This window comes from Ochotona princeps, chromosome 32 (genome assembly GCF_030435755.1).
Source record: "Ochotona princeps isolate mOchPri1 chromosome 32, mOchPri1.hap1, whole genome shotgun sequence".
Lineage (NCBI taxonomy): Eukaryota > Metazoa > Chordata > Mammalia > Lagomorpha > Ochotonidae > Ochotona > Ochotona princeps.
Genome location: NC_080863.1, coordinates 3,469,209 through 3,496,786, shown reverse-complemented (window position 1 = coordinate 3,496,786; position 27,578 = coordinate 3,469,209). Strand labels below are relative to the sequence as shown.

General features: G+C 48.5%; 1 protein-coding gene across 4 annotated transcripts in view; it reads left to right on the top strand.

Annotated features, from left to right (window-relative positions):
- Positions 1–27,578, top strand: part of FNIP2 (folliculin interacting protein 2) — a 95,159-nt gene that overhangs the window by 62,324 nt on the left and 5,257 nt on the right. For all 4 annotated transcript variants that reach the window (XM_058657424.1, XM_058657425.1, XM_058657426.1 and 1 more), the window contains 8 exons: positions 647–776; positions 7,170–7,371; positions 7,643–7,731; positions 10,391–10,537; positions 10,647–10,816; positions 12,939–14,262; positions 15,039–15,195; positions 24,186–24,386. In XM_058657424.1, coding sequence (XP_058513407.1) covers positions 647–776; positions 7,170–7,371; positions 7,643–7,731; positions 10,391–10,537; positions 10,647–10,816; positions 12,939–14,262; positions 15,039–15,195; positions 24,186–24,386 — 2,420 coding nt within the window. The remainder of the gene's footprint in view (positions 1–646; positions 777–7,169; positions 7,372–7,642; positions 7,732–10,390; positions 10,538–10,646; positions 10,817–12,938; positions 14,263–15,038; positions 15,196–24,185; positions 24,387–27,578) is intronic.

Here is a 27,578-nt window from a genome sequence, read left to right as displayed (position 1 = left end):
CAAAGTCAGATATACAGAGAGGAGGACAGAGAAGATCTTCTGTCCAATGGTTCACTGTCCAAGTGAGCACAACGGCCGGTGCTGTGCCAGTCTGGAGCCAGGAGCCAGGAACTTCCTCCAGGTCTCCCACACGGGTGCAGGCTCCCAATGCATTGGGCCAGCCTCGACTGCTTTCCCAGGCCACAAGCAAGGAGCTGGATGGAAAGTGGAGCTGCCGGGATTAGAACCGGTGCCCATATGGGATCCTGGCACATTCAAGGCGAGGACTTTAGTCACTAGGCTACTGTGCCGAGCCCCAAATATTTATTTTTAATTTGTAATGTGAGGCTTGCTAATGTAGGTAGTTGACCACATCTGTTATCCTTACTCCCTTGCTCTTGTCCTGCTTAGATGGTTCTCTGTTGTACAGAAGTCTTACTATATAGTCTCCCCCTGCTGGATGTAACTGGTAGAACCGGAAAACTTAGGTTACTTTGGTGTATTTAATTGCATTAGCATGACGTTACATAAAATTTACTATCTTAACCACGTTTCGCTGTGCATATCAGCGGTATTAAATACTGCTGTTTAGCAGTGTTGTGCGTTTTGTAGCCATATGTAAGGACACTCACGTCACCTTTGACACCTTGCATGTCCTTCCCGGCAGCCTCCCTCAGCAGCCTTCTGATCACACCCTTCCCATCTCCGAGCTCGTCCACGTCGTCCTCCAGCAGCTACCAGCGCCGCTGGCTGCGCAGCCAGACGACGAGCCTGGAGAATGGCATCATTCCCAGGAGGTAAGTGACAGGCCAGCTCCCGCCCAGGGCTCTACTGGTGCCCACGGCTGATGGAACTGGCGGGCCAACCTGCACTGGGTGTGGGAAAAGAGCCGGAACAGCTTGTATGTTTCACCTTAGCCTGAAGGTTTACAAGTTAGAAATTCTAAGGGAAAAGTAAATGAAAGTTCATTTTTGTTCGGAAGACACTGGGAAGTACTTGGCTAGTCATGCCATTGGGAAACTGGTGATGTTTCTGTGCTAAATATTGGATTCCTTCCAGTTGTAATGCTTGTAGGTCACAAAGGCTAGGGAGAAATAAGTCCCTTCTTTGGCTCGTGTGGAGTGTGGAACTTAAGTCCTTGGACTAAGCACACGTGAATGTGACAATGCAGAGACGGCATCAGGCAGTTTTCTGTCTTTCATCTGGTTTGGGGCTCGAAGGTTTAGTTGTGTGCAGATGTGTTCATGACTTCAGTAGCTTCTCTTTTCTTCCTACAACCCAAACACCTAAAAGGGAGTCTTGAGGCATGCTTGCAGGCATTGACATGTCAGGGCAGGTATGTGAAAAAGTGGTTGGTTAGCAGCATGGTGTGCTGGCATCCCTTGGCAGGATGCCTGGCTTGAGTCCCACCTCCTCTGCTCCCCAGCCGGTGTCTGCTCATTTGTACCCTGCAAATCAGCAGACGATGGCTCAAGTTGTTGGGACTTTGCCACTCCGGTGGGAGATCCAAGCTGAGTGCTGGCTCCTGGCTGTGCTGTGAAGCAGAGGATGGAACATTGCCTCTCCAGGTGTCCCTCTGTGCATTGGCAAGTGATGACCACTGTAGGGCTGATGAGGAGGGTTGAGCCCCATGCCAACACTGTGGCCGCCTGTGGACCAGCCAGAAGAGTCAGGGTGTGGAGGTGTTCCATCCAGACTGCCAGACCAGCAGAGATGGAAAGACATTCAAGTTGCATCACCTTCTGGGGGAACTGCTTGGTTGCTAGGCAGCCAGTGGAATGATTAAGAGCTTGGAATTGGGCATGAGAACAAGGCCTACCTCTTCTACTCAGTGGACATGACAGAAGAAGCTGCCCTGGATTCCAGGTGTTGCCTCTTTGGCTGCAGTATGACTGTACTACTTCTAGCCTCAGTTAGTGGGGGAGGTTTGGGAAGATGAAGCGAGTGAAGTGTTTAGTTGGCCTGTTGACATGGGACGTGGTGAGTGAAGTGCTGGCCAACGTGACTGTACTTGGCGACTCTCACTGCTGACATCATCGTTACTGTCACTGCCTCTGTCCTCACTGTCATGGGATCAAACGAGACTGGCCTTGGAAACCTTGGAAACCTGTTTGCTAAAAATGCTTTTTTAAAAAAAAGCCTTTTAAGGTTTAAATCCAAAGTTGAGTAGCATTCCTTTGCATATTTTTGCAGAATTCGCCAAAGCTCTAACTTGAATTCAGACCAAGTATTGGGAGTTGATCTCTTGTGAACTTGTTAAAGTATCTTTAATCTCTAAAATTGCATAGTCCACTCAGGGATGACTACATAGTTCATAGGACAGGTGCAGCGTAGGAATGGCAGAGCCCCTTGCTCAGAACCCAAGAGAAGTGATGCTGAAGGTACAGTAAAATTGCGAAACTTTCTTTCTCCATGTTTTACTTATAAAATTTGATATAATGATAGATGAATAACATAAACTTATAAGCTCCACAAAAATATTTTGTCGTAATTTTATAATAATTCATGTAATATCTGATTCATTCTAAGATTTTTTTGTGGCTTTCTGCAAATTCTTCAGTTTTCAGTTGACAATCAAAAATGACATTAGTTGTGTGTACAAATGCAAGGTGTTAAATAATTCTTGGAGTAGGGTTTTCTTGCTGACAATCCCGGTGGAACATTACAGGCTGTGACAATGTTGGCACATATTTCTGATAAACTTTCAGAGTATAAATTTTGGTACACCTGCATCAACTGGTTCTTCTATGAGAGTTTTGGTCAAATTGCTTAGTTCTTCACACAAATCCATTTGTGTGAGCCTGAATTTAATTTTAGGTTTAAATTTATAGGGGAAGAGAAGTCTCAGGGATTCCATCACTTGAAGTTATTCTAACATTTCCTGTGACGAGAAGCTGAGAATGTCCTCTAGAGTTGTATGCAATTCAGAATGCCTGTGTGGGTGTGCTATCACTGAGTCTGTGGTTGCAAAGCCTTAGTAATAATTTGTTGATCTAAAGCTGCATATGAAAATAGTGGAATTTTTGTTCAGTGATCTCTAATTGCTTTCTCTTTTTAATGTTTGAGAGGCAGAATTTTGAAAAAGAGACAAAGGCAGAGCAATCTTCCATCCACTGGTTCACTCCCCACATGGCCACAATGGCAGGAGCTGAGCCTGTCTACAATCGGAAGCCTGGAGCGTCTTCCCAGGCTCCCAAGTGAGGGCAGGGTCTCAGGGCTTGGGCCATCCCCTGTTGCCTTCCTAGGCATATCAACAGGGAGCTGGGTCAGAAGTGGAGTAGCCGGGACTCAAACCAGTGCCCATGTGAGATGTTGGTGCCATTTACCCGCTAGGCACAGCGCTGACCCCTTCAGTCTTCCCATGCCAGCAAACATTGACTTTGTAATGCTGGAACATTTTCAAAGCCAGAGATGATACATTCTTGCAAGGATTTGAATCATTCCCTCAGATTTTGTTGCAACGTCCATATTCAGACTTTGTAATGATGAACTCTTCCGAGTCTCAGGTCGTAGCGGATGCCTTCCCACCATGACTGCTGCAGCTGCCAAGGTCCCTCGGCTCCCACCTTTCCTCTCCCACCCCTGTGGCTGCTGTCACAGCTGTCAGCAGCCAGTGTGGGTTGCAGTCCTGCTGCCTTGAGCTCTTGTAACTCTCCAGGCAGCCCCAGACTGTGGGTGTGTTAGTCATCGTCTGGGTTTTATGCCCTTGACCGAGCCCACCCATGTGCAAGCTGCTACCTGCTGCCTTCGCTGCTTGTCTGTGCTTCTGGGTCCCTTTGGCTTCACTTGGAGCATGCAAATTCCGCGGTAAAGCTGTAAGAATTCAGGATGGCGATCACAAAGCATTAAAGCAGGCCTAGGGTACCTGTGAGAGCAGAACTGTGCATGCACAGGGTCTCGGGCCTGAGAAGCTGGCCATTGGTGCAGTACTGAGGACAAAAGCACAGTACATGTTTGCACTGATCCCTGCACCCACTAGGACCCTCACATTAGAATGATGTCACAGCTGAGCGCTCCACTTTGACATCTGGGTGGGAAAATTGGTTTCTTAAGCTAGAGACAAGAGAACGGTTGACATAAAAAATGACTGCTTGTGGCTTTGAGGGGGAAATTTCTAGCAATTCGCAAGCCCAAGGCTTTCCTGCTGTCCCAGGAGTTCGGCATTGGGTACGGGTAGAGAGCCAGGCTTGGGCCTGTAGCAGCTGCTACAAGGGTGCTGGCCGTCTGGGAGGAGAAGTCGCAGGGATTCCAGTATTGGATGAAGCTGTCAGAACTCTAAAGGAGCAAGGCATTAAAGCAAGTCCCAGCGAGACTGGCAACTTTTGGATTTCAATGATTTTCATTTTCCTCCTCTTTTTTTTTTTTTTTAAATGTATTTGAAATGCAGAGGCCCAAGCACTCAGCATCTGGTGCCTTCCCTGGCACATTAACAAGGATACGGATTGGAAGCAGGGCAACCAGGACTCAAAGTGCCAATCCTATGGAATGCTACTATTACATTGCTAATTCAGATCGATAAATTTGAATTATTACATTGAACCAACATAGAAGATAGCTAAGAGGAGGGTATTCTTGGACTCAGAAGATGCCAATTTCATGGTTCAATCTAGTTCAGAGATCCAGCATAAATTCAAAACTGACAGTCAACACTTGGATTAAGCAGTCCTGGTGGCCATTCTTGATTGAGACATACTCAGTCTTTATGATCTTGAAGTACTTACAGCGTACAATACTTATTCATAAGTACCAACAGATTTGTGCTTGATTTCTTTAAAAGGAAAAAGTGTGTAGTTGCTATCTTTAATTGCATGGGAGGCCTTATCAGGTGGTGTGATTGCTCCGCCTCCCCCGTGTGCATCAGGTGGTGGGACCACGTGCGCCCCCAGATGTGTTGGGCGTGAGGCCACAGTCCAGTTGTTTCCAGTGTCAAAATAAGTCTAATGAAAACACAGAGGCTCTGAGTTCTGCCTCTCCTGTTGTCACTAAGAAGCTTTGTGTTCCCAAGGCAATTGAGTAAGCAGTCGCCTCGGTTTCTACATTTGCAAAACAGCCTGTGACCTGTACCTGGTGACCTGGGGTTAGAGCTACAAGAGAGTACTTTTGGAAATACCCTCAAGCTTCCTATCCTTCTGACCTAACTCCTCAAATATAATTAGGATCTCACCTGGCCTGACTGCCCTTTGCATGCCCAATCCAAGATGGCAGAGTGAAGTCAAGTTTTAAGGGCTGGATTTATAGCTGTGCAAATTTTTCTGAAATTCAGTAGGTGGCGCTCTCTGCTGTGTTAAAACGGAGGACAGGATTGACGTATTTGAGGAGTAGAAATGAAGATAAGAAAAGCAACATACGGTTTAGCAAGTATTACAATTTGATTACTAAAGGCCATCTGGACATGAAGATGAACAGGTTGGTTTGGTCACTTCATTTGGGAAAAAGAAGGAAAATAGGAGATGCCAGATAAGGAGGAAAAGATTGTAAACACTTCTTGTCTGAGAAACCCAGATGGATTTCCCATACAGGACAGAAATAAACTGCAGGAAAATGAGGTCTTAGTTCACATTCTTTGGAAAAAGAGGAAACATTGAATGAAATTCTGTGACATTCTGAGACGGCCTTAGGAATGTTTTCTGAAGAGTTCCCAGGAAAAGCAGTTGGTGGCTGAGTGCGCGCAGCCTTCAGAGCAGTGCATGGAGATGGCGTGCTGCTCACCCTGACCCTGACCCTGACCCTGACCCTGACCCTGACCAGATGGAGTGGTTTTCACTGCTTCATCAGCCAAACCTTGCCCAGGTCCACCGCAGCTTGCCTGTCCTCTCAGGAAGCAGTGACTGTATCTGAATGTAGAGCTAGAAGCTTTCTATCTGAGATTTTCTATGGATGTGGATTTAATAAAGAATGATGTGTTGACATCACAGGAACACCATGGGCCATGAGTAGAGCATTAAATACCAGGTCTGAGACTAAGGGTACGTGGAATAACAGCCTCAAATTCTGCCCAATGTCAACAGCTTGTTTAGTTGTCATTTGTGGTAAGAAACAGAGGAGATGAGGCACTCCTATTTGACCAAGGCATTGAATAGTGAAGCTGGCAAGAAAAGAATGTCATGTGCACTGTCATTTTGGTGTCTTCATAGAAAAAGACAATTTCTGCTCTCTTTAATATCCATGTTGTGGTTGTCTTGGTTTTTTAAAGAGTTACTTGTCATGGAAAGGCAGATTCAGGGAAAGATCTTCCGTCGCTGGTTCAATCCCCAAGTCGCCATCATGGCTGTAGCTGAGCTTATCAGGAGTCGGGAGCTTCTTCCAGGTCTCCCACATGGGTACAAGGATCCAAAGACGTGGCCGTCCTCTACTCTTTCCCAGGCCACAAGCAGGGAGCTGGATGGGAAGTGGAGCTGCTGGGATATGAACTGGCGCCCATACAGAAGCCTAGTGCATGCCAGGCGAGGACTTTAGCACTACACTGCCACACAGGGTCTCATCTTCAAACTTTTAATCATTACACTGAGTCATCACACCGGGCCCAGTTGTGTTGGCTTTTCACAATGACTGACAGGCGACATGGCGCGCCCATACTTTTGGGCTTATCCCTTAAGACAAGAGTGTGTGTAAGGAGAATGTTGGCTTCGTGAACTGTGTTGTACAGAAGCAGCGTGTCTCAAAAGACTCAGAGTTTTTGAGAATTTGTGACTTTGGAGAGGTGAGTCTTTCCACCCGGGGTTTTCCCAGAAGTCTTAGTGTGTCTTGCGGCTTATTCTCTGTGTCTAGAGATGTTACCTTGACACAGTAGTTTTAACGTGCCTTAGAAAAATGAGCCTGGAAGTGCCAGAACATCCTCCCACGTGGTGCCCCTGTTGCTCAGAAAGCTGCAGGACAGTGCTTCCTGTTCTGCTGTTGTCCTCTGTTGGCTGTCAGCACAGACAAAGGGCCTTTCCGAGAAGCGTCAGTGTGACACTGATGCAAGGAAGAGGCTCAGGAGTGTGAGGGTGCCTCTGACCACTGCTCTTCATGTCTGCGCCCGTTCACTGGGGGCAATGCTCCGTGGCATCTCTCCCTAGGACGGAGTGAAAGGTGGGTTAGCGCCTGGCCAAGACTCAGATTAGCTCTTTGAGCTCTGGCCCCGGCAAACAGTTTATTTTCCGTGTGACATGTTGGTACACAGTGACTTCTCAAACTCTGTTCTCTTTCAGGTCAGCTGATGAGACATTCAGCCTGGCTGAAGAAAGCTGCAGCTCCAGCCCGGCCGCGGTGAGGAGGAAGAAGATCGCAGTGAGCATCATCTTCTCCCTGTGGGAAAAGGAAGAGGCACAGAGGGATTTCCAGGAGTTCTTCTTTTCTCACTTCCCCCTGTTTGAGTCTCACATGAACAGGCTGAAGAGTGCGATCGAGAAGGTAACAAGATCCAATAGAGAAGTGATGAGGGGGCTTTGAAGATGGTGCCCCCTCTCTTTGTATGCCCGATGCCTTCTTAAGGGAGCTGACTGGTCCACTAAGGGACAGCTCCTCGGGCACTGCATTATTGCTGAAGTGCCCCAGGAGAGGCAACCCTGCCTTCCTGGCTGCCTGCAGTGTTGTCGTTTGCTGACACTGCGATCGTTTATTGATGAAGCACAGTGGTAAAGGAACTGGTTTTCAGTCATTTATTTGCCTCTCTTCCGTGAAGGCCATGATATCCTGCAGGAAGATCGCAGAGTCCAGCCTCCGGGTCCAGTTCTATGTCAGCCGTCTAATGGAAGCTCTGGGAGAATTCAGGTAATGTGGTCAAACCTGGCAAATCCTACAGAGGACGTTTCTGAGCAGCACCAGTAGCAGTTCCTGTGTGTGGGATGCAGAGGAACCCTTACTGGGAGGACTGGGTGGGGGCCTAGCCAATATTAGTCACTTTAGCAGCTCCAGTCTTTTAAATTGAAACAGACCAGGTGAAGCTACAATTTCAGTAATCCAATACTAAGTAATCCCCACATTTGCCTGAGAGTTGTCAACAGGGTCAGTGGAAAAGCTCTATACTCTGCTGTCCCCAGTAAGTTTATTGTGTCATTCTCAGGAAAGCCCTAAGGGTTGTAGTCTCATTTAAACAGATATGGAAGCTCAACGTTCAAAGCCTGGATGGAGAGACATTACCTGTCAAGGAGTCGGGGGTCCCAGTTCGGCAGGACAGTTCTAATTTAGACTTGTGCTCCTCTCACTAGTGCCCTACTCTGGACATGATGCAGTCAGCCCAGTGTGTCAAGCCCATGGCCAAAAAGTGGTTGTTGGGTCCTACAGGTTGGTTTTCTGGGTAGAAGGGCAGTCAGTTCTAGGTGGCAGGTGGGCTCCTGTCCCACCACACTGCCCTGTGGGATTGCTGCAGCCACGGGCACTGGTATCCCATAGGGCAGTCAGGAGCTCCTGCCTCACTGCCTGCCCCACTGAGACATGAGATCTGACAGTTCCTGGAGTGGTAGAATAGTTCTGTGCTGGCTAAGGTGTGTGCTGGTGAGCTAGGTAATGCAACTTGAAGTGCAATCGTCGCCCTCCTTTGTACTCCAGGTTATGTAAAAGGTACTAGAGTAACCTGGTAGTCATTCGATGGCAGTTGTTAGGTCATATGTTTGAGGAGTAAAGCGCACTTGAGCTTTGTGCTGGCAACCTGATGACTAGTAACCTCGCGTAGTTCAAGGAGGCAGCTCTGGGTGTTGCATTGCTGTGGTCAGGTTAGGGTCTGGCTTGTGCCTAAGAGTCTCGCTCCTCATTTCATGAGCGTCAGTTTTTCCAAGGTGAAAAAACTGGAAGGACAGGACGAGAAAGCTCCACCGTGCACACAGGCAGGTCATGTTGTTTTCAAGCATCGGCGCAGAACAAAGTGTTACACTCAGACCTCAAGTTTTAGGCAATGAATGCAGTGACACGTAGCTATCATTTGTTACTGCTGCCCATCTCAGCAAGTGCTGTTTCTTGCAAAGGTGGGATTCTGTTGTGTCCCAGTTCTTTCATGGACACAGTTGGAAAATCAAGTCGGAATGTGTCTTGATTTTGGAAGACCCAGCAAAGTTTGATGTCTCAAAGTTTATAAGTACAGTGCTCTTGTACCCAGTGTGGAGTCTCAGCTAAGTTAGCATTGGCTTTGTAAAAACAGTTGCTAAGGGCCCAGCACAGTAATGGCTGAAGTCCTCGCCTTGTACAAGCTGAGATCCCATATGGGTGCCATTTCTAATCCCGGTGCCCCGCTTCCCATCCAGCTCCCTGCTTGTGGCCTGGGAGAGCAGTCGAGGACGGTCCAAAGCCATGCAAAGCAGTGAGACCTAAATTGTGATCCTGACCTTATCATTAAATGCTTGTCTTGTGCAGATAACCCGATCGCCAGGCCTTCATATAGGATAGAGTATACCCTATACCCTAGTGTGTGTTTTTTTTCTCTTAAATTGAATAGGGCCATTGTCTTAGTGAACCAAAGCATAACCCAGGAATTGGGAGAGTTGAGCGAGTCCTTTTTGGTTACACTTTCAAGTACACCATTTGTAAGTGCTTCAGAAAGTCCATGGACTAGGGTGGATGTTCAACCCAGTAGTTGACATACCAGTTAGAACAAGGTAGAGTTTCCACATTGGAATGCTTGGGCTCCGTTCCATGCTCCAGCTCTTACCTCCAGCTTCCCGCTAACGCAGATCCCGGAGATCATCATGATGATTCAGGTGGTTGGGTTCCTGCCACACTGCAGGAGACGTGGATTGAATTGCTAGATGTGGCTTTGGCTACCCAGCCATTGGGAGCATTGGGGAAAGGAACCAGTGGACGAGAGCTCTGTCCTTTTGCTGTCAAGTAAACTAGAAAAGTTGGGGAAAGAAAACAAAGCTTACAGACAAGAGGAATTTCGAGATACATTTATTTTGGTACAATTGAAAAAAAAAATCTGAAATCCGTACACACAAGGAGTCTTCAGCAAGCATTTCACGAGAAGACCATGCATGGATTTCAGTTCTTTTTACTAAAGCAAATTCATCTGTCACTTTAATTTGTCCGTGAACTTGGAATACTTGCATAATTTACTACTTTACTATAAAACGGATTGCAAATTCTGGCAGAAGGCATTCAGAAAAGAAACTTTTAAAATGGAGTATGTTACATGAGGGGTTGGCATACTTTTGGTAAATGGTGTTTGTTGCAACTACTCAACTTTGGCATAGCCAGTCAAAGCAGCCATTGATAGCATTTGAACAAGTAACTATAACTATAATCTGTATATAACATATATACATATATATGGTGATGGATTTGATCTGTGAGCTATAGTTTGCCAATCCATACTGCATATGCTGCTTGCAACTGTAAAGGACTACGTAGATCCAAATGATCATTTTCTCCTTTGTTGTTTTATATCAAGATTAATGTAAATAAGAATGTGACTTTTCTGTACACCCTTTCTCTTCCACAGGGGGACGATCTCAAACTTGTATTCTGTTCCAAGGATAGCTGAACCCGTGTGGCTTACCATGATGTCCAGCACTTTGGAAAAAACTCAACTCTGCCAGCGCTTCCTCAAGGAGTTCACACTTCTGATAGAACAAATGAACAAAAACCAGTAAGCTGCAGCTCTCTGGAGACCTGGGTGCAAGCTCTGTAGCTAACGTGTGTGTTGGTAGGGCGAGCCACTTCCTGTGCTGATTGGGTTGTTGTTTCCATTCTTTAAGGTTTTTTGCTGCCTTACTGACTGCTGTGTTAACCTACCACCTGGCCTGGGTCCCGACCGTCATGCCTGTCGACCACCCCCCCGCGAAAGCCTTCTCTGAGAAACGTACCTCGCAGTCGGTGAACATGCTGGCCAAAACACACCCCTACAATCCCCTCTGGGCACAGCTGGGTTCGTAAGGGATGAAACCATGCACGGGAATATGTGGGAGGGGATTGGAAACTGCTACAAGTTACAATTTACACTGACCATCAAACCCAGTCATTCTGAAGTTGTGGTAGAAAGCTCTGGAACGGGAGGATGGCCTGTGGATCCTACTTACAAAGCTACCACCTTCCTCGTTGCTCATCTCTGCCTCCTTTGTTGCGTCCGCTCTTGTCAGGCACTGTAGGCAGATTGTGTTCTCCCATGACTTAGTGGCTATTCACCCGACAGCAGGACTTCCTAACCTTGGCTCTTGCTATTCATGTTTTGAACCTGCTAATAGTTTATTGGTGGAGGTGTGGGAGAGCCGTCCTATGCATGAAGGAATACTTAGCCATGTGCCTGACCCGGCATTCAGGAGATGCCACGAGAATGGTTCTGCCCAAAGGTATAACCATCAAACACATCTGGACACTCTCGAGAGTCCCCTGGGCTCAGGGTAGAGAATACCTCCTGGTTTAAAACTACTGCCCTGAGGGGAGGATCAAACAGCAAAAAAAGGAAAGAACACATTATAATTTAGCAACCTTTTTTAAAATGTTAGCATTAATCAGAAATCTTGTGTTTCTCAACACTGTCCTTGAGATGATGGCGCTAGTTTCCTCTTTGGAATTAGGCTTGGGATAGGGATCCAGCGCTTTAGTTTAGCTGTAGTCAGGGACTTGTTGGGATGGGAGTGGCATGCTTGGGTTCATGGGGAGGAGTCATGGATTCCAGAACCTCTTACCAGCAGATGTTAAACTCTCACGCTCAACGCTGTTCCATTCCTGTGCTCGGGGATGGCACAGAGAACTTCAGTACATGTACTGCTTAGCCTGGGGAAGCCAGCTGCTCGGTGGAGAGGGTGTATCTGTATTCCCACAGTCTCAAAACAGACTGCTTTCTGCTCAGATCACGGTGTGCAGGAGGACGCAGGAGGGACCCAGCAGCGCAGGGCGAAGGAGAGCCTGGCTGCCTGTAGTCCAGTCCCTAGCGGCTTGTGACTCAGCTTCTCCTGGCTGTCCCTCATAGGGTCAGTGTGGGGTAAATGAGTCCTTCAAGGCACCTTTGATGCGACAGATCCTGCAGGAGTAGAGAGAGGGAGGGGACATTAGGAGGCTTGTTTAAGGAAATGTATGTGGCATTTTCTTGAAAATTCAGTACAGATTTCTGGTGCTAGGTTAGATTACCAAGACATAACGGGGTGACTCTCAAGGGTTTTCGTACCGGGCCTGTTCACACAATGAATGTTGGCTCCTTATTGTGGTTGTTCTTATTAGTGTTATCACCAAAATATAAAATGCAACAGTCTATGTATTTTGAATATTTCTTTTTGAGGAGAAAGAACGTGTCCCGTTCACTGGCTCAGTAGTGGGACCAGGCCAGGTCCAAGCCAGCAGCTGGGAAGTCGGTTCCCAGGTGGTGGGAATCCAGACCTCCCAGGGTGTGCATGCCAGAGCCTGCAGTCGGAGCCGGCGCTTGGTGGAAAGCCCGAGCCCTCGTCTGCGGTGTGAGCTTCCTAACCTGCAGCTTCGCCACCAGGCCACGTGCCTGCTCCTGTCGAGCTGCTTCCGGTGGCCAGCTGGGTGGTTCAGTGTCGCGTTTGGCCTAGTCCTCCATCCGTACACTCATTAACCGACTTCTAACCTGCTTGTTGGGAGATAGCCACAGGGAGCTTTTGTTCCCAGGAGACTTCGCATGCAAAGCAAAAAACACAGCCTTCGGATCTCATTATTCATGTCTGGTGGTTGTCTTTCTCTTAATCAAGCTGATTAGCTACATGGGTACAGTGTTTGTAAGAATGGATTCATAGGAGAGTGCCTCAGTAAGTGTTGAAATGATTCAGTGCACATCTTCAAGATAGCCTTGAATTGAGATCATCGTGGGATTCTTCCAACAAAAGGTTTTCATCCAGGTTTCTCCATATTCGATTCGACTTTAGTTTTTCCTTTATGGAGGGAACTTGAAGAAACACACGGCCTTTCCTAGAGATTGGAAATGGAGAATCTGAAGGAAGGTTCCCACTGAGGAATCTGAGGTGTGTGTGGTGTTCGAGGGCGCATCCTCCCACCTGCTGACCCCGAGGCCTCTGTCCCCCTGTCCTCTCCAGGTGACCTGTACGGCGCCCTTGGCTCACCCGTGAGGCTGGCCCGCACCGTGGTGCTAGGCAAGCAGAAGGAGCTGGTCCAGCGCATACTCTACGTCCTGACCTACTTTCTCCGCTGCTCGGAGCTGCAGGAGAACCAGCTGAGCTGGGGCGGGGATCACGGCGAAGGTGACCAGGTTTTCAACGGCAGCAAGATCGTCACAGCTCTGGAGAAGGGCGAGGTGGAGGAGTCGGAGTATGTGGTGGTCACCGTGAGGAACGAGCCTGCCCTGGTGCCCCCCGTCCTGCCCTCGGCCTCGATGGAGAGTAGGAACCCCGGGCCTGCAGGGGTGCTGGAAACACCGGAGGCTGCGGACAGCAGAGGGCTGGGTCCCAGGCCCGACCGGGCAGGAAGCGTGGGTCCCGACGTCTGTGGCATGGGACGCCCGGAGGAAGCATTCGTAGACAACTCTTGGAGTTGCAGAGCTCAGGAAAGTGCAGAAAAGGCGCCAGAGGCTGACTCTGCGCTCCTGTCCAGCTGTCAAGTGCTGGGGGCTGGCGTGAAGACGGCCCGCCCAGCTGTCTGTGAGGTCCGAGCGGAGTTGCCCCAGAAGCTGCCGGAGCGCTCGGCGGCCTGGCCTTGTCCTGACACACGTTCCCGCCAGCAGCCTCTGCTGGACAAGGTCACGTTCCACATCGGAAGCTCCGTGTCACCAGAGTCTGACTTGGAAAGCCGAGCCCAAAGTGTGGAGGCGCGGCTAAGGACCCGCGGGCAGCTTCCGGAGGCAGCCCGTGGTCCCCTGGCTGCGTGCATGGTGGCCGCCGAGGCTCGGGACCAGCCAGCTTCCAGGGGCTCCTCCAGCCCTGGTGCAGGGAGCAGTGCCTGTTGTCCTCAGACCCGCTGCTGTGGGGGAGCCGGCGGGGAGCCTGGCAGGGGCCTTGCGGAGCATGGAGGCGTGGGAACCGAGGTGGCAGCAGATGCTGCTGGGCGGCTGGGCCTTGCCGGCACCCTCGCACCTTCTGGCAGCAGCGCGGCAGCCACCGGAAGAGGGGCGCTGCAGAAATCCAGGGATTCGTGTGTTAAAGGCGAGGAAGGACCTTCAATAGCGCCTGTTCCAAAGCGGGGTGAGCAGCTGGACTCCGGCTTCTCGGGGGCTGCTGATGTTCCTCTCGGGGGTGTCCCCCGGAAGGGCCACACGAGGACAGAAGGAGACCTCCCCAGGAATGAGAGCTCGGACAGCGCCCTTGGGGACAGTGGTGACGAAGCAGGTGCTGCAGCCGCGCTGGACCTGGGTCCCAGTGTGGACAGCACTGAAGGGGCCTTGGAAGTGGAGCTTCCTCTGCCCAGGTAAAGGCTGGGCAGTCGGGAGACAGAGGGGATGGGGTCCAGTTCTGCTCCCCCTGCCCTGACCCCCAGGATCCTGGTGGCTACTGTTGGCTGATTGGTTTTTCTCTGTGTCTCCAAAGCGTCATCAGATCCACAGAAATGGTGTTTAGTCAGCCCTTTGCCCCGAGTGATCCCTAGTTTACAGTGACTGAGCTCCTTATGCGGGAGGCCAGTGGCTGTCTGCAGCCGAGGTGACATGTTGCGAAGCTCCAGGAGGGGGTGGCAAGTGGCCGAGGCGGCGGGAAGCACGCAGCAGTGGAGGCCCTGAGGCTGGCGGCAGGTCCCAGTTCCCCGCAGGCTCTGTCCTGCCGCTCGGAGCAGTGGGAGGGACTGCCTGAACGCTCCAGCAGGCTGCTTGTCTGCCCGGTGAGGACTGGGAGTGGTCATCAGAGGCGGCCTCTGTTCCTCCAGCCTGTCCCAGGCAGCACCCGGTGCAGACACATGGGCTTGCTAGAGCCACACTTTGTCCTGGTTCACTGTTGTGACACAGGACACACTTGTCACCAGCCATGGGAATATTTCCCCTGCCTGCACCCTTCACTACTGCGGGGGATTGATTCCTCCTGCCATCCCCTAGCTGGCCCCCGACACCAGTGATCTACCTGCTGATGGAGAGTTGGTGCAGTGGACCTCCCTGGAGAGGTTTTATTTCCCCTGCGTTGGGCTGTTGGTCCACGTGATGCCAAAAGGAAGTGTGTTTTTACCTGTGTGTTTTGACGGGCCCCATATTGTCCTAGGTCGCAGACCATCAGCAGCCAGAATGTCAGGAACTTTGGCCGCTCACTTCTGGCAGGCTACTGCCCCACCTACGTGCCCGACCTCGTGCTGCATGGCACCGGCAGCGATGAGAGGCTCAGGCAGTGCCTGGCGGCTGACCTGCTCCACACGGCGCAGGTAGGTGACCCCAGGTTGGACCCGCTGCCCTGCCCCAGCCAAGCACCTGCCCGGCAACAGGTGTTTCCACTGAGACCAGATGAGGGCAGGATTGTGAGAACCCAGCAAGGGCTGGTGATGCCCCACCCTCCTCCTCCTCCTCCCAACCCCCCTCACCCCGTGACGAGCTGTGAGCGCACACCTGGGCTTGAAGGAATGCAGGGAGGGACCGTGACATCAGAGGGTTGCGTGGCTGCCTGCTCCCTGCCTCCCAGCCTCTGTGCTGAGCCCAGCTGCAAGCCAGAGAGCAGGGTCACAGCTGCTGCAGCTCTGTGGTCCCTAGAGGTCAGCCCCCTGGGGCCCAGGACAGGGAAGGGCCCCAGGAGGACGGTGGGGGCGGGGGCAGGCTGGGCCAACAGAATTACCCGCACAGATGGTAACAGTTACATGCTGTCACGGGGAGGACCGAAGAGATGCTGCATAGGTTTGCTTTGCTTTTTATGCGATCCTTACAAGTTCCTGAAAGTAATTTATTTTCACTGATTTGTCGTTAAGTTCACTTTGAATGCTGCACGAGGATGACTGTGTAGAGACCAATAAGTCTTCCTGGAAAATTGCCCCGTGGCTGCCGTTGAGTGTTTTTCTGCTATCTGCAGCGTGACAGGGACCGAGCAGCTAAGGAAGCTGTCGACCGACGGGCCTGTTCATTGAGCCGCTACTGGGCAGATGTGCGGAAGTAGATGTTTTGCATACTGTGTGTTCACTAGAGAAAGCCCCCTGGTGCTCAGAGAATCAGAATTTGGCTCGTTCCCTACCCTCACCCAACAAGGTGGGATAGAAGGCATTGCTTGCTGCCCGTGGTCTTGGTCGTCTGCTTGGAAGACTTCACAGACATCAGGCACAAGCTGGTCGGATTAAGGGTATTCGAATCTGCTGGGGAGGCGGGTGTCCTTATGGCACTTCCCCCAGCCACCGGCAGGGTGGGCACTGAGAGGTGAAGGGAGGGCTGTCAGAGCCGAGACAAGCTTGTGCCCCCGGGGTCCCTGTGGGACCGCAGACATTCCCACCCTCACTGCTCTGTGGCCTGACACCACCCCTCACCGGGATGTTCCTGCAACGAAGCAAGAAAGTTGCTCTTGCCTCTGTACATCCTAACTTACTGGCATAGTTAGGAAGGACCCTGGGTGCTTGTGTATCAAGTCACCAAGCCCACAGCACTAGAATACTGCCCTCATGGGTGGCATTGTCTTTGAGTGATGTGTGATGTCTCAGGGCTTTCTTGGACTGGACTGGCATGTGTGTAGGAGCTAGCTGTGTCATTTAGGTGAGCAGTTAGAACACCTCTTTTCCTTTCCGTGCGACACTTCACATTCATATTAGTAACTGTAAAACCAATTGCTGTTTTCTTCTTTCCTCTTCGTCTTGCTGTCAGTGTTATTCTGAAGAACACTGGGTAGCTTTTTAGACCTGTTTTCCCTGAAGCTCAGGGTTCTGCTTCCGGCATAAGGACAGGACACTGGTGAGAACTAATGGGACTGTCCTCAGCAAAGACGAGCTGATCTCTGTCCAAGTGTCCCCAGTTCTCCCACCAACCACCGTGGAAACATTGACTGACAGTATCTGTGAGATCATTCCTAAAACTGCTTATGATTCCCATAGGCTGCAAGTGCCGATTTTCTGATGTTATATTTTGCTCTTTTTTCCTTTTTTTTTTTTTTTTTTTTTTTTTTTAAGATATATTGACCAGTTTTTATTGGAAAGGCTGATTTCCAGTGAGGAAGAGAGACAGGGAGAAATGTCTTACATTCGCTGGTTTACTTCCCAACTGGCTGCGACGGCTGGAGCCGAGCCCATCTGAAGCCAGGAGCCAGGAGCCTGGAGCTTCTTCCACACAGGTACAGGGTCCCAAGGCTTTAGGCTGTCCTTGACTGCTTTCCCAGGCCACAAGCAGGGAGCTGACTGGGAAGCAGGCCACCAGGACACAAACCAGTGCCCAGCTGGGATCCCGGTGCATGCAAAGGTGAGCAAATAGCCACTAGGCTATTGTACTGGGTCCCTGTTTATATTTTTATGGTGACCCTCTGCTCTGTAATTCTCACATTTGGAAAAACATGACCATGTTTACTTGGTCATGACTCTTCACGTTTTTTTCTTCTTTAGAGATGTAATGTTTCCCCACTCTAGCTTTTCTCATTTCTTCAACCCATGTACTTTCTTTGAGAGATCAAGCGTTATTAAGCATAATAGCCTACATTGAGTCAAACTGTGGGTGCGTGCACAGTGCAGCCATGCGTGGCTGTTAACAAGAAACTGAGAAGGGTTCATAAAAATATCTTCAGAAGTTTAATATGTTTAGAATATATCCAATTAGCATTAGTGGATTTCTGATTTCACTTGGCACATTCATCATAATAAATTCTGCTTTTGAAGTAGTGTTTCATTTAAACTGCTGCTCAGCTTGGCATGCTGGTCTAGGGCAGTGTTCTTTAAATCAAAAATCTAAAAAAAACATAAACAGTCTTTGCACTTTGATTTATAAATACTTGGGAAATAAATTAAGAGTGTTTTTAACATTATGTTATATTTACTGCTCCATAAGTTCCTGGAGTGTGTCATCAGGGCAAGCAGCCGAGCTCCAAGACCAAGTACACGCAGAGTCAGAGCTGAAATCACAGCTGCTCGCCCAAGACCCCCGGCATGCCTTGCTCTCACAGCCGGTCTTTGAACGTTACTAGTTTTCCATGTGCTTGTGAGACCCCTCTGGGCTTCGTAGTCACACCTGTCTTTCAGAGAAGGGTTTAAGCGTAGTTGTTTCAAAGCAGTTGGTTGAGCTTATTGGTCTGTTTTCAAGGTGTGTGCATTGCTTGGGTGGTAGTATGTCTTGTGTGATTGTGTGCCGTTAGGACCACCGTGGACCCGTTTGGAGTTTCTTGGTTTATGGTAAGATTACTGTCCGGAGCTTCCAGTGCTAGGAGTTTCTTCTGCATTTTTGTTTTAAGAAAGAAAGATATACTCACTTTACTTACTTTCATTTTTGTTATTGGCTCTCACATATGAAGATTCAGATGGTCTCTAAATATTTAAACATGTGTTCTTGTTTAGTCTCCATGCTACCTCTTTTTTGATATTTGAACTCTTTCTCTGCCTTCTAACATATAGACTATACAGCTGCCTTAAATTAGTGTAAAGTAATGTTGTTTGAGTTTTTTCCCCTGCCGTATCTAAATGTTTTCCTTTGGGCCCTAAGTGAGAAGCAAAGGAGAGACTGAGGCTGCCACACCCCCAGGGCCCTGGACCTGGGGTCCTCAGGCCGCTTTTCTGTCGCCTTGCCCTCCTGTGAATGCCCCAGACTCCGGCGATTCTGAAAGTTATGAAACCCAAGGGCAGTGGAAGGTGGTGGGAGAGCCCTGACTTTGCTGATGGCGTGGCTTCAGGTCAAATAGTGATACCACTCATTCACTGATGTTGCCTGGCCACAAAAACAGGTTTTTTTTGTTTTTTTTTTTAAAGAGGGAATTTAGAGGAACAGTTCATCTAACCCAGGGTTAAGAGCTTGCCTTCTGAAGACAGAGAAGCCTGGCTCACCCCTTAGTGATTCTGTGGCCTTGGACAAGTTTCTTTGTTTTTCTGATGTGTAACATGAAGAGTGCTGGGATCGTGGGTTTGATCTAAGGTTCGGTGAGGGAACACACATCAAGTGGTTAGTATGGTGCCTGGCCCATTACTAAACGCTCAGAAATGCTCACTACTAAAATAACATGCACAAAAATGCCTTGTAAACAAATAGGCACTAGTGCATGCTTTTGTCATGGTGAACAAGAGCACAGCTGCTGTTTTACTATAAATGAACTGGCTCTTGGAGTCTAAAGTTGTGTGCAGAAGCGCTGCAAGGTCATGTAATGAAGCTGCCATCCCCTCGCGAGCTGAGGTGAAGACTGGACAGCGCGTGTTCTGCTGACGGCATCCACATTTTCAGTCCACATTTCCTGCTCTGGTGACGTCGCAGGGAAAAGGCGGGGTCATCAAGACCTAAAGTCATGTCCGAAGTTTTGTAATTTTTTAATCTATGCCTTAAGACGTCTGGCATTTTTCAAAAATAATCCATAAAGTGAAGTAGCAGTTGGATATAGCAGCCTTTTCCATTTAATTCTGAGATGAGCAACAGATTGACTCCAAAAATATCACACAGGAATCGGGAGCACAGATATAGGGATCTTTGCTGAAAGCCTGGCTGTGATCTCCGCCCATGAATACCTAATTAATCCATGAGATGTGATCAACCGGCAAGGTCCAGCAGATAGAAATTGTTATTTAAGTAACGCAGGTAGCATGAAACGCTTCAGGTCAGCAAGCACATTGAAGTCAGTATGCTACAAAGGCAGTGTTCCTGTGAGCACCTCTTGCTGTGTTGGGTCATGCGTGTGGCAGTGTCTCAGGCAATGGTGCTGTCAGAATGGGCCCCTTAGGGACTGCTCCTGGGGGGTTCTTTCACACTCCAGGTTTGGACTTGCAGCTGGATTTTCATGACCAGTTTTTAAACTGATAAATAGTAATTTACACAGTGTGGGGACCCCCCTCCCCTTAGTGATAGAGTAGCAACAGCCTTTGGAGAGGGCTTAACATCAAGAACAGAAATGTTACAAATCAGTTTTACTCACTGAGCTCCTAGTCAGCAGCAGTGTGTTGCCTTTTCCCCGAGGAAGTAAGACTTGACATGTGCTTCGTATGCTAGCTAGCGTCATGACACAGCCATACCTTCCCTGTTTTCTCCCGTACAACTCGAAAAGCCTGAACTCCAGCTGACAACAGTGAGTGGGAGGAGCAGGCGTTTATTGGATGCTTGAATCATTCAGACTTTACAGCATTTCTGAAGAGTACTTAGAAATACTGATCCATGCAGGGTAAGTGTGTGTGTGTGTGTGTGTGTGTGTGTGAGTGTGAGTGTGCGCACCCTGATGTGCCCGTGGGCTTGATCAGCTTCTGACCTCACAAACCTGCATCAGAGTTCCCTGTGCAGTAACTTGAACCGCTCAAGGCTGCTAAGAAATAGAATTTACAGGAAATATGCGTTGAATTCAGTATTGTGGTTCTGCTTATGACTTAAAAAATAGAGCTTTCCTTAGGTGGAATTTTAAACCCAGTTCCAAGACATAAGAGGTGTGTGTGTCTCTGAGACAGATCTCAATGTGCTTTCTGGATGTTAAAGTTCTTTAAATTCCAGAAGCTCAAGAGATTGACTGGTAAGCCAAATCATGCCATGTTTAAACTGCCCTCACTGGGTTGAGTTTCGTTTGAAAAGATAGAAATTTCCAGAGTCACGAGAACTTCAGCTCTAAGCAGTCCGAAGCTTGATGAGCGACGGGCAGTCTGCCCTGGGCTCACCGAGTCCTTCCTAACCTGGTGGTGGTACTTCAATGTCTTCCCAGCATCCCTTGCTCTTTCTTGATCACATTTCTTTCTGTGTTTAAGAGGTATTTATTCTTCATTAAACAGTTGAGAAGTTACTAAATTTTGTGGTTAAATTCAGAAATGGTGGTGTACAGATGTATAAATCTTGGAGAAAGTTTATTAAAGTAATCTCAATGTTCAGCTGCTTCCTAGAGCCTGTGTACTTGCCAGTCAGCTCTCCTGGGCTGTGGGTGCAGGAGGCTTGTCACCCTGACACTCACGTGTCCTTTACCATTTTCCAAATGGCAGCAGCTCTGGGAGGGAGGGAGGATTCAGCCTCACGCACTTGAGTTGCTGACAGCTGCGTCAACCCGCTACCTCCCTTTCTGCCTCTGCTCCAGCAACTCAAAAGCCATGTGTGTTCATTTTTCATGATAGATTTGCTTTGGCAAATTTCTCTTACCTACCTACTTAAAAAAATCAGGCCAACTCCTCTGTCCCTTCTTTATATTGTTACACGGAGATCTACAACTTTCTGTTGTAACTTACTCTTGGAGAACCTCTCATCTGTCATCTCTCTGGTAAGCCTCATTGCCTTTAACCCAGCAATTGATTGCTTAAACGAAACAAGAATTGATCGCTTAAAACAAAGCTCTTCGTGCAGGTTGTGGTACTGTACAGTTTATGGCCTGTGGACTCGGGTGATTGGATTTGTGACACTCTTCCCTCCAATAGAGGGGGAGATCACTTAGAAAACCAAGTTCCAGACTATCTAGTTCATTTTAATAACCTAGGCCTTAATGTGTGAAAGACGTCCTGGCTGTCAGCTCGCGTGTAGGGCATGTGGCCACCAGTGAAGGCAGCTTGGCAGTATCAGCAGAGACGGTTCGGTGGCATCGCCAGCACGTTGTAACTTTCAGCAACAGGCAAAGCCATGAAGCAGTTTATGCTCAAAGTACAAACCTGATCACTTTTTAAACCTTTTTAAACATTGAGAGCGAGCTGTCATCAACTTGCTTTCCCTGTAGGACACAGCGTGTTGAAGCAGGAGCTTGCGGAAAGGCAGGGGAGGAGGCCTTGTGACTTGATGTCTCGGAACGTGTCAGTGTGTGTGAGTGTGTGTGTGAGTGTGTGTGTGTGTGTGGGAGTGTGTGAGAGTGTGTCAGTGTGTGTGTGGGAGTGTGTCTGTGTGTGTGAGTGTGTCTGTGTGTCCGTGTCTGTGTGTGTGAGTGTGTCAGTGTGAGAGTGTGTCAGTGTGTGTGAGAGTGTGTCAGTGTGTGTCAGTGTGTGAGTGTGTCTGTGTGTCCGTGTGTGTCAGTGTGTGAGTGTGTCAGTGTGTGTGTGTCAGTGTGTGTGTGTCTGTGTGAGTGTGTGTCAGTGTGTCTGGGTGAGTGTGTGTGAGTGTGTGTGTCTGTGAGTGTGTGTCAGTGTGTCTGGGTGAGTGTGTGTGAGTGTGTGTGTCTGTGAGTGTGTGTGTGTCAGTGTGAGTGTGTGTGTGTCTGTGTGTGTGTGTCAGTGTGAGTGTGTGTCTGAGTGTGTGTGTGTGTGTCTGTGAGTGTGTGTGAGTGTGTCAGTGTGTGAGTGTGTCTGGGTGAGTGTGTGTGAGTGCAGGAAGCGTTGAGCACGCAGCCATTCTCTGCCATTGCAGTCAGCAGACGGGAAGCTGCGTTTGGAAGCTGGGCTTGAGGAAATCACAAGGGTGCCGCGTCATCGCTTTATTCCTGAAGATTGTTGGAACACCAGACCTCGCCTGATTGCCGTTCCTTGCAATGGGGAAGCACATTGCTGCCGACAGTTTGTACAGAGCCCACTAGTCCTTCCTTTCTCATCTGTAAGGAGTTTTAAGTTATGTAGGATCCCTTTTATTTTGTTAGATTGTAATTTGTTTGAAAGAATGAGAATGAGAATCATCTCCCACCTACTGGTTCACTCCATAAATGACTACAGTAGAGTTGTGGCGGGGGACTAGGCCTGGGACAGGCCAAAGCCCGGAACTGCATGCGGGTCTCACATGGGTGGCAGGGACCCAAGTCCTTGGCTCGTCTTCTGCCTTTTCAGATGCGTTAGCAGAGAATGGAAATGGAGCAGGCAGGACTTGAACAAACATTGCAGTATGGAACACTGGCCATAGCTTAGCATGCTGTCACAGCAGCAGTCCCGCGGGCTCACCTTTGAATTACAGTCCACTCATTAAAACTGCAGCATGGCGCTGTGTCTCGGATTTCTCCGGGCAGCTTTCCCACTTCTTGTGTTAAGTGTTACAAACCACACAGGATGGCCACTTGGCCCAGCCAGGAGACTGCCTGCCCTGACACTTAGGTCCCATCCTGGAGTGCCTGGATTCCAATTTCAGGGACCCCGAGTCTGATGTCAAGAGTGTCTGTATCTTTGAGTGCTGCTGTGGTTAGCATAACCTACTCTTCCCAGCTTGAGCAGAAGGGATTTGATGAAACCGATCTTAGGAATTCATAGACTTGACAAGAAAATCAAAGAACTAGGCTTGGAACAGGCAAGGACGGTGTTTCTACTAGTGGTCGTCTGGGTGGGAATATAGTGGTGCCAACCTTCGTTAGCCCACTGTGCCCTTCCTGTAGGTTTTCCCAGGGAAGCAGCATCTCATTGGCCTGCCATAGGCCAGGCATCCTCACCTGGAGGGACAGAGGCCAGGGCTCGAATACGGTCCTGTTAGGCCTTACCCATGGTCACTCTATTGAGGGACATCACGGGGCAGGTTTTGTAGGAAGTTACAAGAAGCCAAAAGGGACCAAGGACCACCACCAGTTAGCGAAAGGAGTCACGTGACACAGGCTGAGCCAGTTTCCCTTTGGTAAAGGAGGGGTAGAGGCGAGCTGCTGTGCGTGCCCCGGGAGAGCCGGCTGGCGCTCTGCCTCCCTCCCACACACGTGCAGCATGCAAACGTGTGTGCCCAGTGGTGCTGCTAGACAAACACTTCGCTTTGAGCAGTTTTGAAAAACCAGATTCTAAGTTCCTTTTCCTCAGCTGCTTCCATGTTTACTGTGCCGACTCCTGTGAGCTTGCTCTGTAAACTACCCAGTTGTTGAGAAGTTGCACTTTCTCAGTTGGCTTCATTTGACCTTCGGAACTTACTTACCCGAATAAATACATGGCTCAGGCCGATGTATGTGGTTGCCGGAGATGGCTTATGACTAAATTTGCTTTACTGAGTGACAAAAGCCGGGCGTGCATGGGGACAGCAAGTGGCCGCCTGCCCCTTGAGATTGTAGAGAGAACTGTGGCATCCTATGCCCGTTTCTGATCTTTCCCCTTGCTCACACAACACAGATTTTCGAAAAGAACCGAGTTTCAGTATCTTGGGTTGCAGGGTAAGAGGACATAAATCATTTTCCTTACAGGCATTTAACAGCATTTGCACTGTTCCTCCATCCTGGCTGCAAGGAAAGCAATGAGTAAATGCCATTTTATCATTTTATCTTTGATGGTGACATTGAATGAGGCTCGTGGTTGAGTCATTGTCCAGCTCTGAGTCTCTGGCTGCCACCACGGTTTCTGGAGCATGACTCTGCTGCCCAGGAAGCCTGCGCACATGCTGAGTGTTTCGTGGGGGCGCTCTGAGCAGTGATGCCACTGTGTTTCTCTTGCAGCATCCAGTGCTCGATGAGCCAATAGCAGAAGCCGTCTGCATTATTGCAGACACAGACAAGTGGAGCGTCCAGGTGGCCACGAGTCAGAGGAAGGTGACGGACAGCATGAAACTGGGCCAGGACGTCTTGGTCTCCAGTCAGGTGTCCGCTTTGCTTCAATCCATTTTACAGCTTTACAAGCTTCACCTCCCCGCGGACTTCGTAAGTATTCTCACATCACCAAGGGACGGAATTAAAAAATGACTCTTAGCAACGTTCCAGATTCAAAGTCGCAAATACAGACATCTTTTAAAAAGGGAAAAAAAATTAGGATGAGTTAAAACGGAACATGCAACATGAAACCAGCAAGCAGGATAGCTTTCAGTAACAAAAGCCATCCCAGGGGATGGATGCCATGGGGTGGCTCTGAGATCTCCCTGAGCAAGGTGCGGTGCGGGTCAGGTACAGGGGGAAGGCCAAGCATGGAAGGAAATTTCAGGTTCTCCATGGAGAATCCATTGACTCCTGGTCTCGGATGTTAAGGCAGCCAGTTCTGAAGGATCGGTTTGTTCTGTTCAGCCACCTTCCGAGAGCTGCTCTGAGGGACCAAGAGCACCTTTGAAGTACTTTGAAGTATTGTACATGGAACGTGGCGTCAGCTGCTCATTTCCAAATGGGCTTTTCAAATCACTTGGGACATTATTTTGTATATAAACAAGCAGATTATAAACTTCTACAAGATGGACTGCAGCTTTTCCCTTTCCCTTCTCAGAATTCACAGCCACCACAGATTGCTTTAAAAGATTGTGTGTGTGCGTGTGTACAAACAGCCTGTGTGAGAAGGGATGTAGATTTAGACGGGGGGGAAGAAAGTCTTCCAAAGCAGATGAGAAACTGGAGGCCGTGGTGGTGCCCCATGCCAGAGACCCCTGGGCTCCCTCCTTGGGCACTTCCAAGCTACACATAGCGCTCTCAACCAGCGAGGAGCAGACCGAGTTGTTAACGCACTGAGGGCCAACAGAGTGGTCCAAAGAGACTCGGGGCTCCTGGGGTTGGAAGAGGTGCTTGGAAACACCAGCTGGTGGCCAGGCTTTGCTGTCGGTCACTCTGGTGACAGGCCAGTGGCCAGAGTCTGAAACTCAGCATTCTCAAGTATCCTGTGAGACGCCTCTGAAAGGCCTTAAAGCTACGTGCCCGCAGAGCACTTGAAAAGCTGTGCACATTAGTGGCCGCTGGGTGGACTTCGGGTCCAGCTGCCTGAAGTCAGGTCAAGGTCTTGTCCTTACTGTGGAGGAGAAATCCATTTCAGAGTCACTGTGGAGCTGGGGACGTAATCTAGCCCGTTTCTAATGCTTCTGAAGATTGAGACAGTAAGCACGGGGCAGTGTGGCATGGTATAAGCACTCGGCACGCAGTCACGGGTCGTGTGAGCAGTCTTTATTTGGGCTTTAAACCAAAGCACATTCGACAGGATGTCCGTCGCAGCACGTGGGAGTCATGGTGAACTTAGTTCTCGGTCTACTTGTGCGCAGGTTTTCTTTGTGAGAGCAGGTCAGGTTATGCTGATGTGAACACTAACACCTCTCTCTGTAAGGAAAGCAAGGTAGGTTAGACTGAAGTCTTTCACTGCTCTAAGTACTTACCAAACTTTGATCTTTCATTTCCAAATACATAGCTTTGACTCCATTTGACAGCAAAGCAATAAATTAGTGTAGCTAATTGTTTGGACCTTATTTGGACTGGTGTATATTTAACCATTTCATGGTATAAATGACTTAACCTGACAAAACCAAGACCAAAGAAAGTTTTATCTGGCAGTTTAAAATTCTTAAAAATTCATTTTAGTTAGAACATGGGTGATGGAATGCTATAAAATCCTGCAATAGGGAAGGAGAAAGTTGCTGTTGAAAATTTCACAAGTTAAAAATGCAAAAAAATCCATCTCAAGGAAATACTAGAAAGGTGGGGAGAAAGCCCAGCACAGTTCTGTCTGATAATCCAACATGTTCTAAGAAGGCAGGCATCTAAACCTTGGGTTGCATGCTTAGACATCGGCGTATGTTATACATGTCCACACACAACCCATGCAGACCAGAGTTCTGTTTCTCTCCTCATCTGCATCATTCATTTTTCATATGCCTCTAAAAACACTGCAAATCAGCCATTTTAAAACATACAGGATTCAACATGATAGTTTTATGTTAATATTTGATAATACTCTTATTAAAAAAAATCTTTTACTCCATGAGGAGCTGAAACTTAATAGAAAATCGCTTCCCCACTTCATTCTGTTGATTTGAGGGACCATTTCCTTGAATGGGTGAAACCCTCCTTGGTTTAGTCACTTCACAGTTGGATTTCATCCACCCACTCGGACACAGTGCACTGAAGATTTTTAAACCAATGAGAAAATGGAAGAGATTGCGTCTCTAATAGAGCCTTTTTCCAAGTCACTGATCAGCCCAGATGGGTCCGGATCAACATTTGCAAATGCATCTGTTAATCTTTTTTACCTTGAAAATCACAGACCTAATGGTCTAGAAGAAAATTGTGTATGATGCAATTAGCCTTGCCAAAGCCATCAGGTGCCTCGGGGAGGATGCTCAGCCTGCCGGGGCACAAGCATTTGCCTCTGGTGGAAGACACAGATGGTTGCTATTCTCTAAAAACGGAACTGGACACAATTCCAAGGGTAAAGACATCCTGAAAATAATGCCTTTTTTTTATTGTTACAGAAGACCTGGTTAACTTACACTCTTCAATGAGGAAAAAATGTCCAAAAATGGCCTTGCTTCAGTCTTTCTACTTCTAGGAATGTGTTAGAACCAAATAATCGGAGATACATGAACAATGCAGATTGCTGTGTGATTGAGCAGGGGTTGCACTTCCGTAAACTACATCAACAAATTCCTTTTTGCAAAGATGAGAATATATTTGAAAATCTTAATCATTAGAAAAAGCAAACTATTTCGCAAAAACACTGTTTTCATACCTATCTTAGCAGGCGAATCCAGTTTTAAGAGCACAGTGTTACTTTCCACTCTACCGAATCCCCCTTTCTTCCTCCTTCCTATTTTTAACTTTGGCAGTGGCATACTTCTAACTGTACCTTGTGATCGAAAGCTCACCCCCCCCTCCTCTAAAGAATTCCACTGGTAAGCAGGAAAGCCACTGTTCTTTCGAGTTCCGACAAGGACTATAGACAATCAGATCTTAAAATACTAATTTTGCTCATACACATAACATTTTTTGTACTGTTGCTGCAGAGCACAAGAGTCCTATTTGGAGACTGCTTTGTTTCAGTAAGCATGGTGATCTGCAGGTACATCCAGTTGCTTGCATTTATGTGTTAGTACTCCGTTGTGTGTATTTACCCATTCAAGAACTGATGGACTTAAATTAGCTATTGTGAGC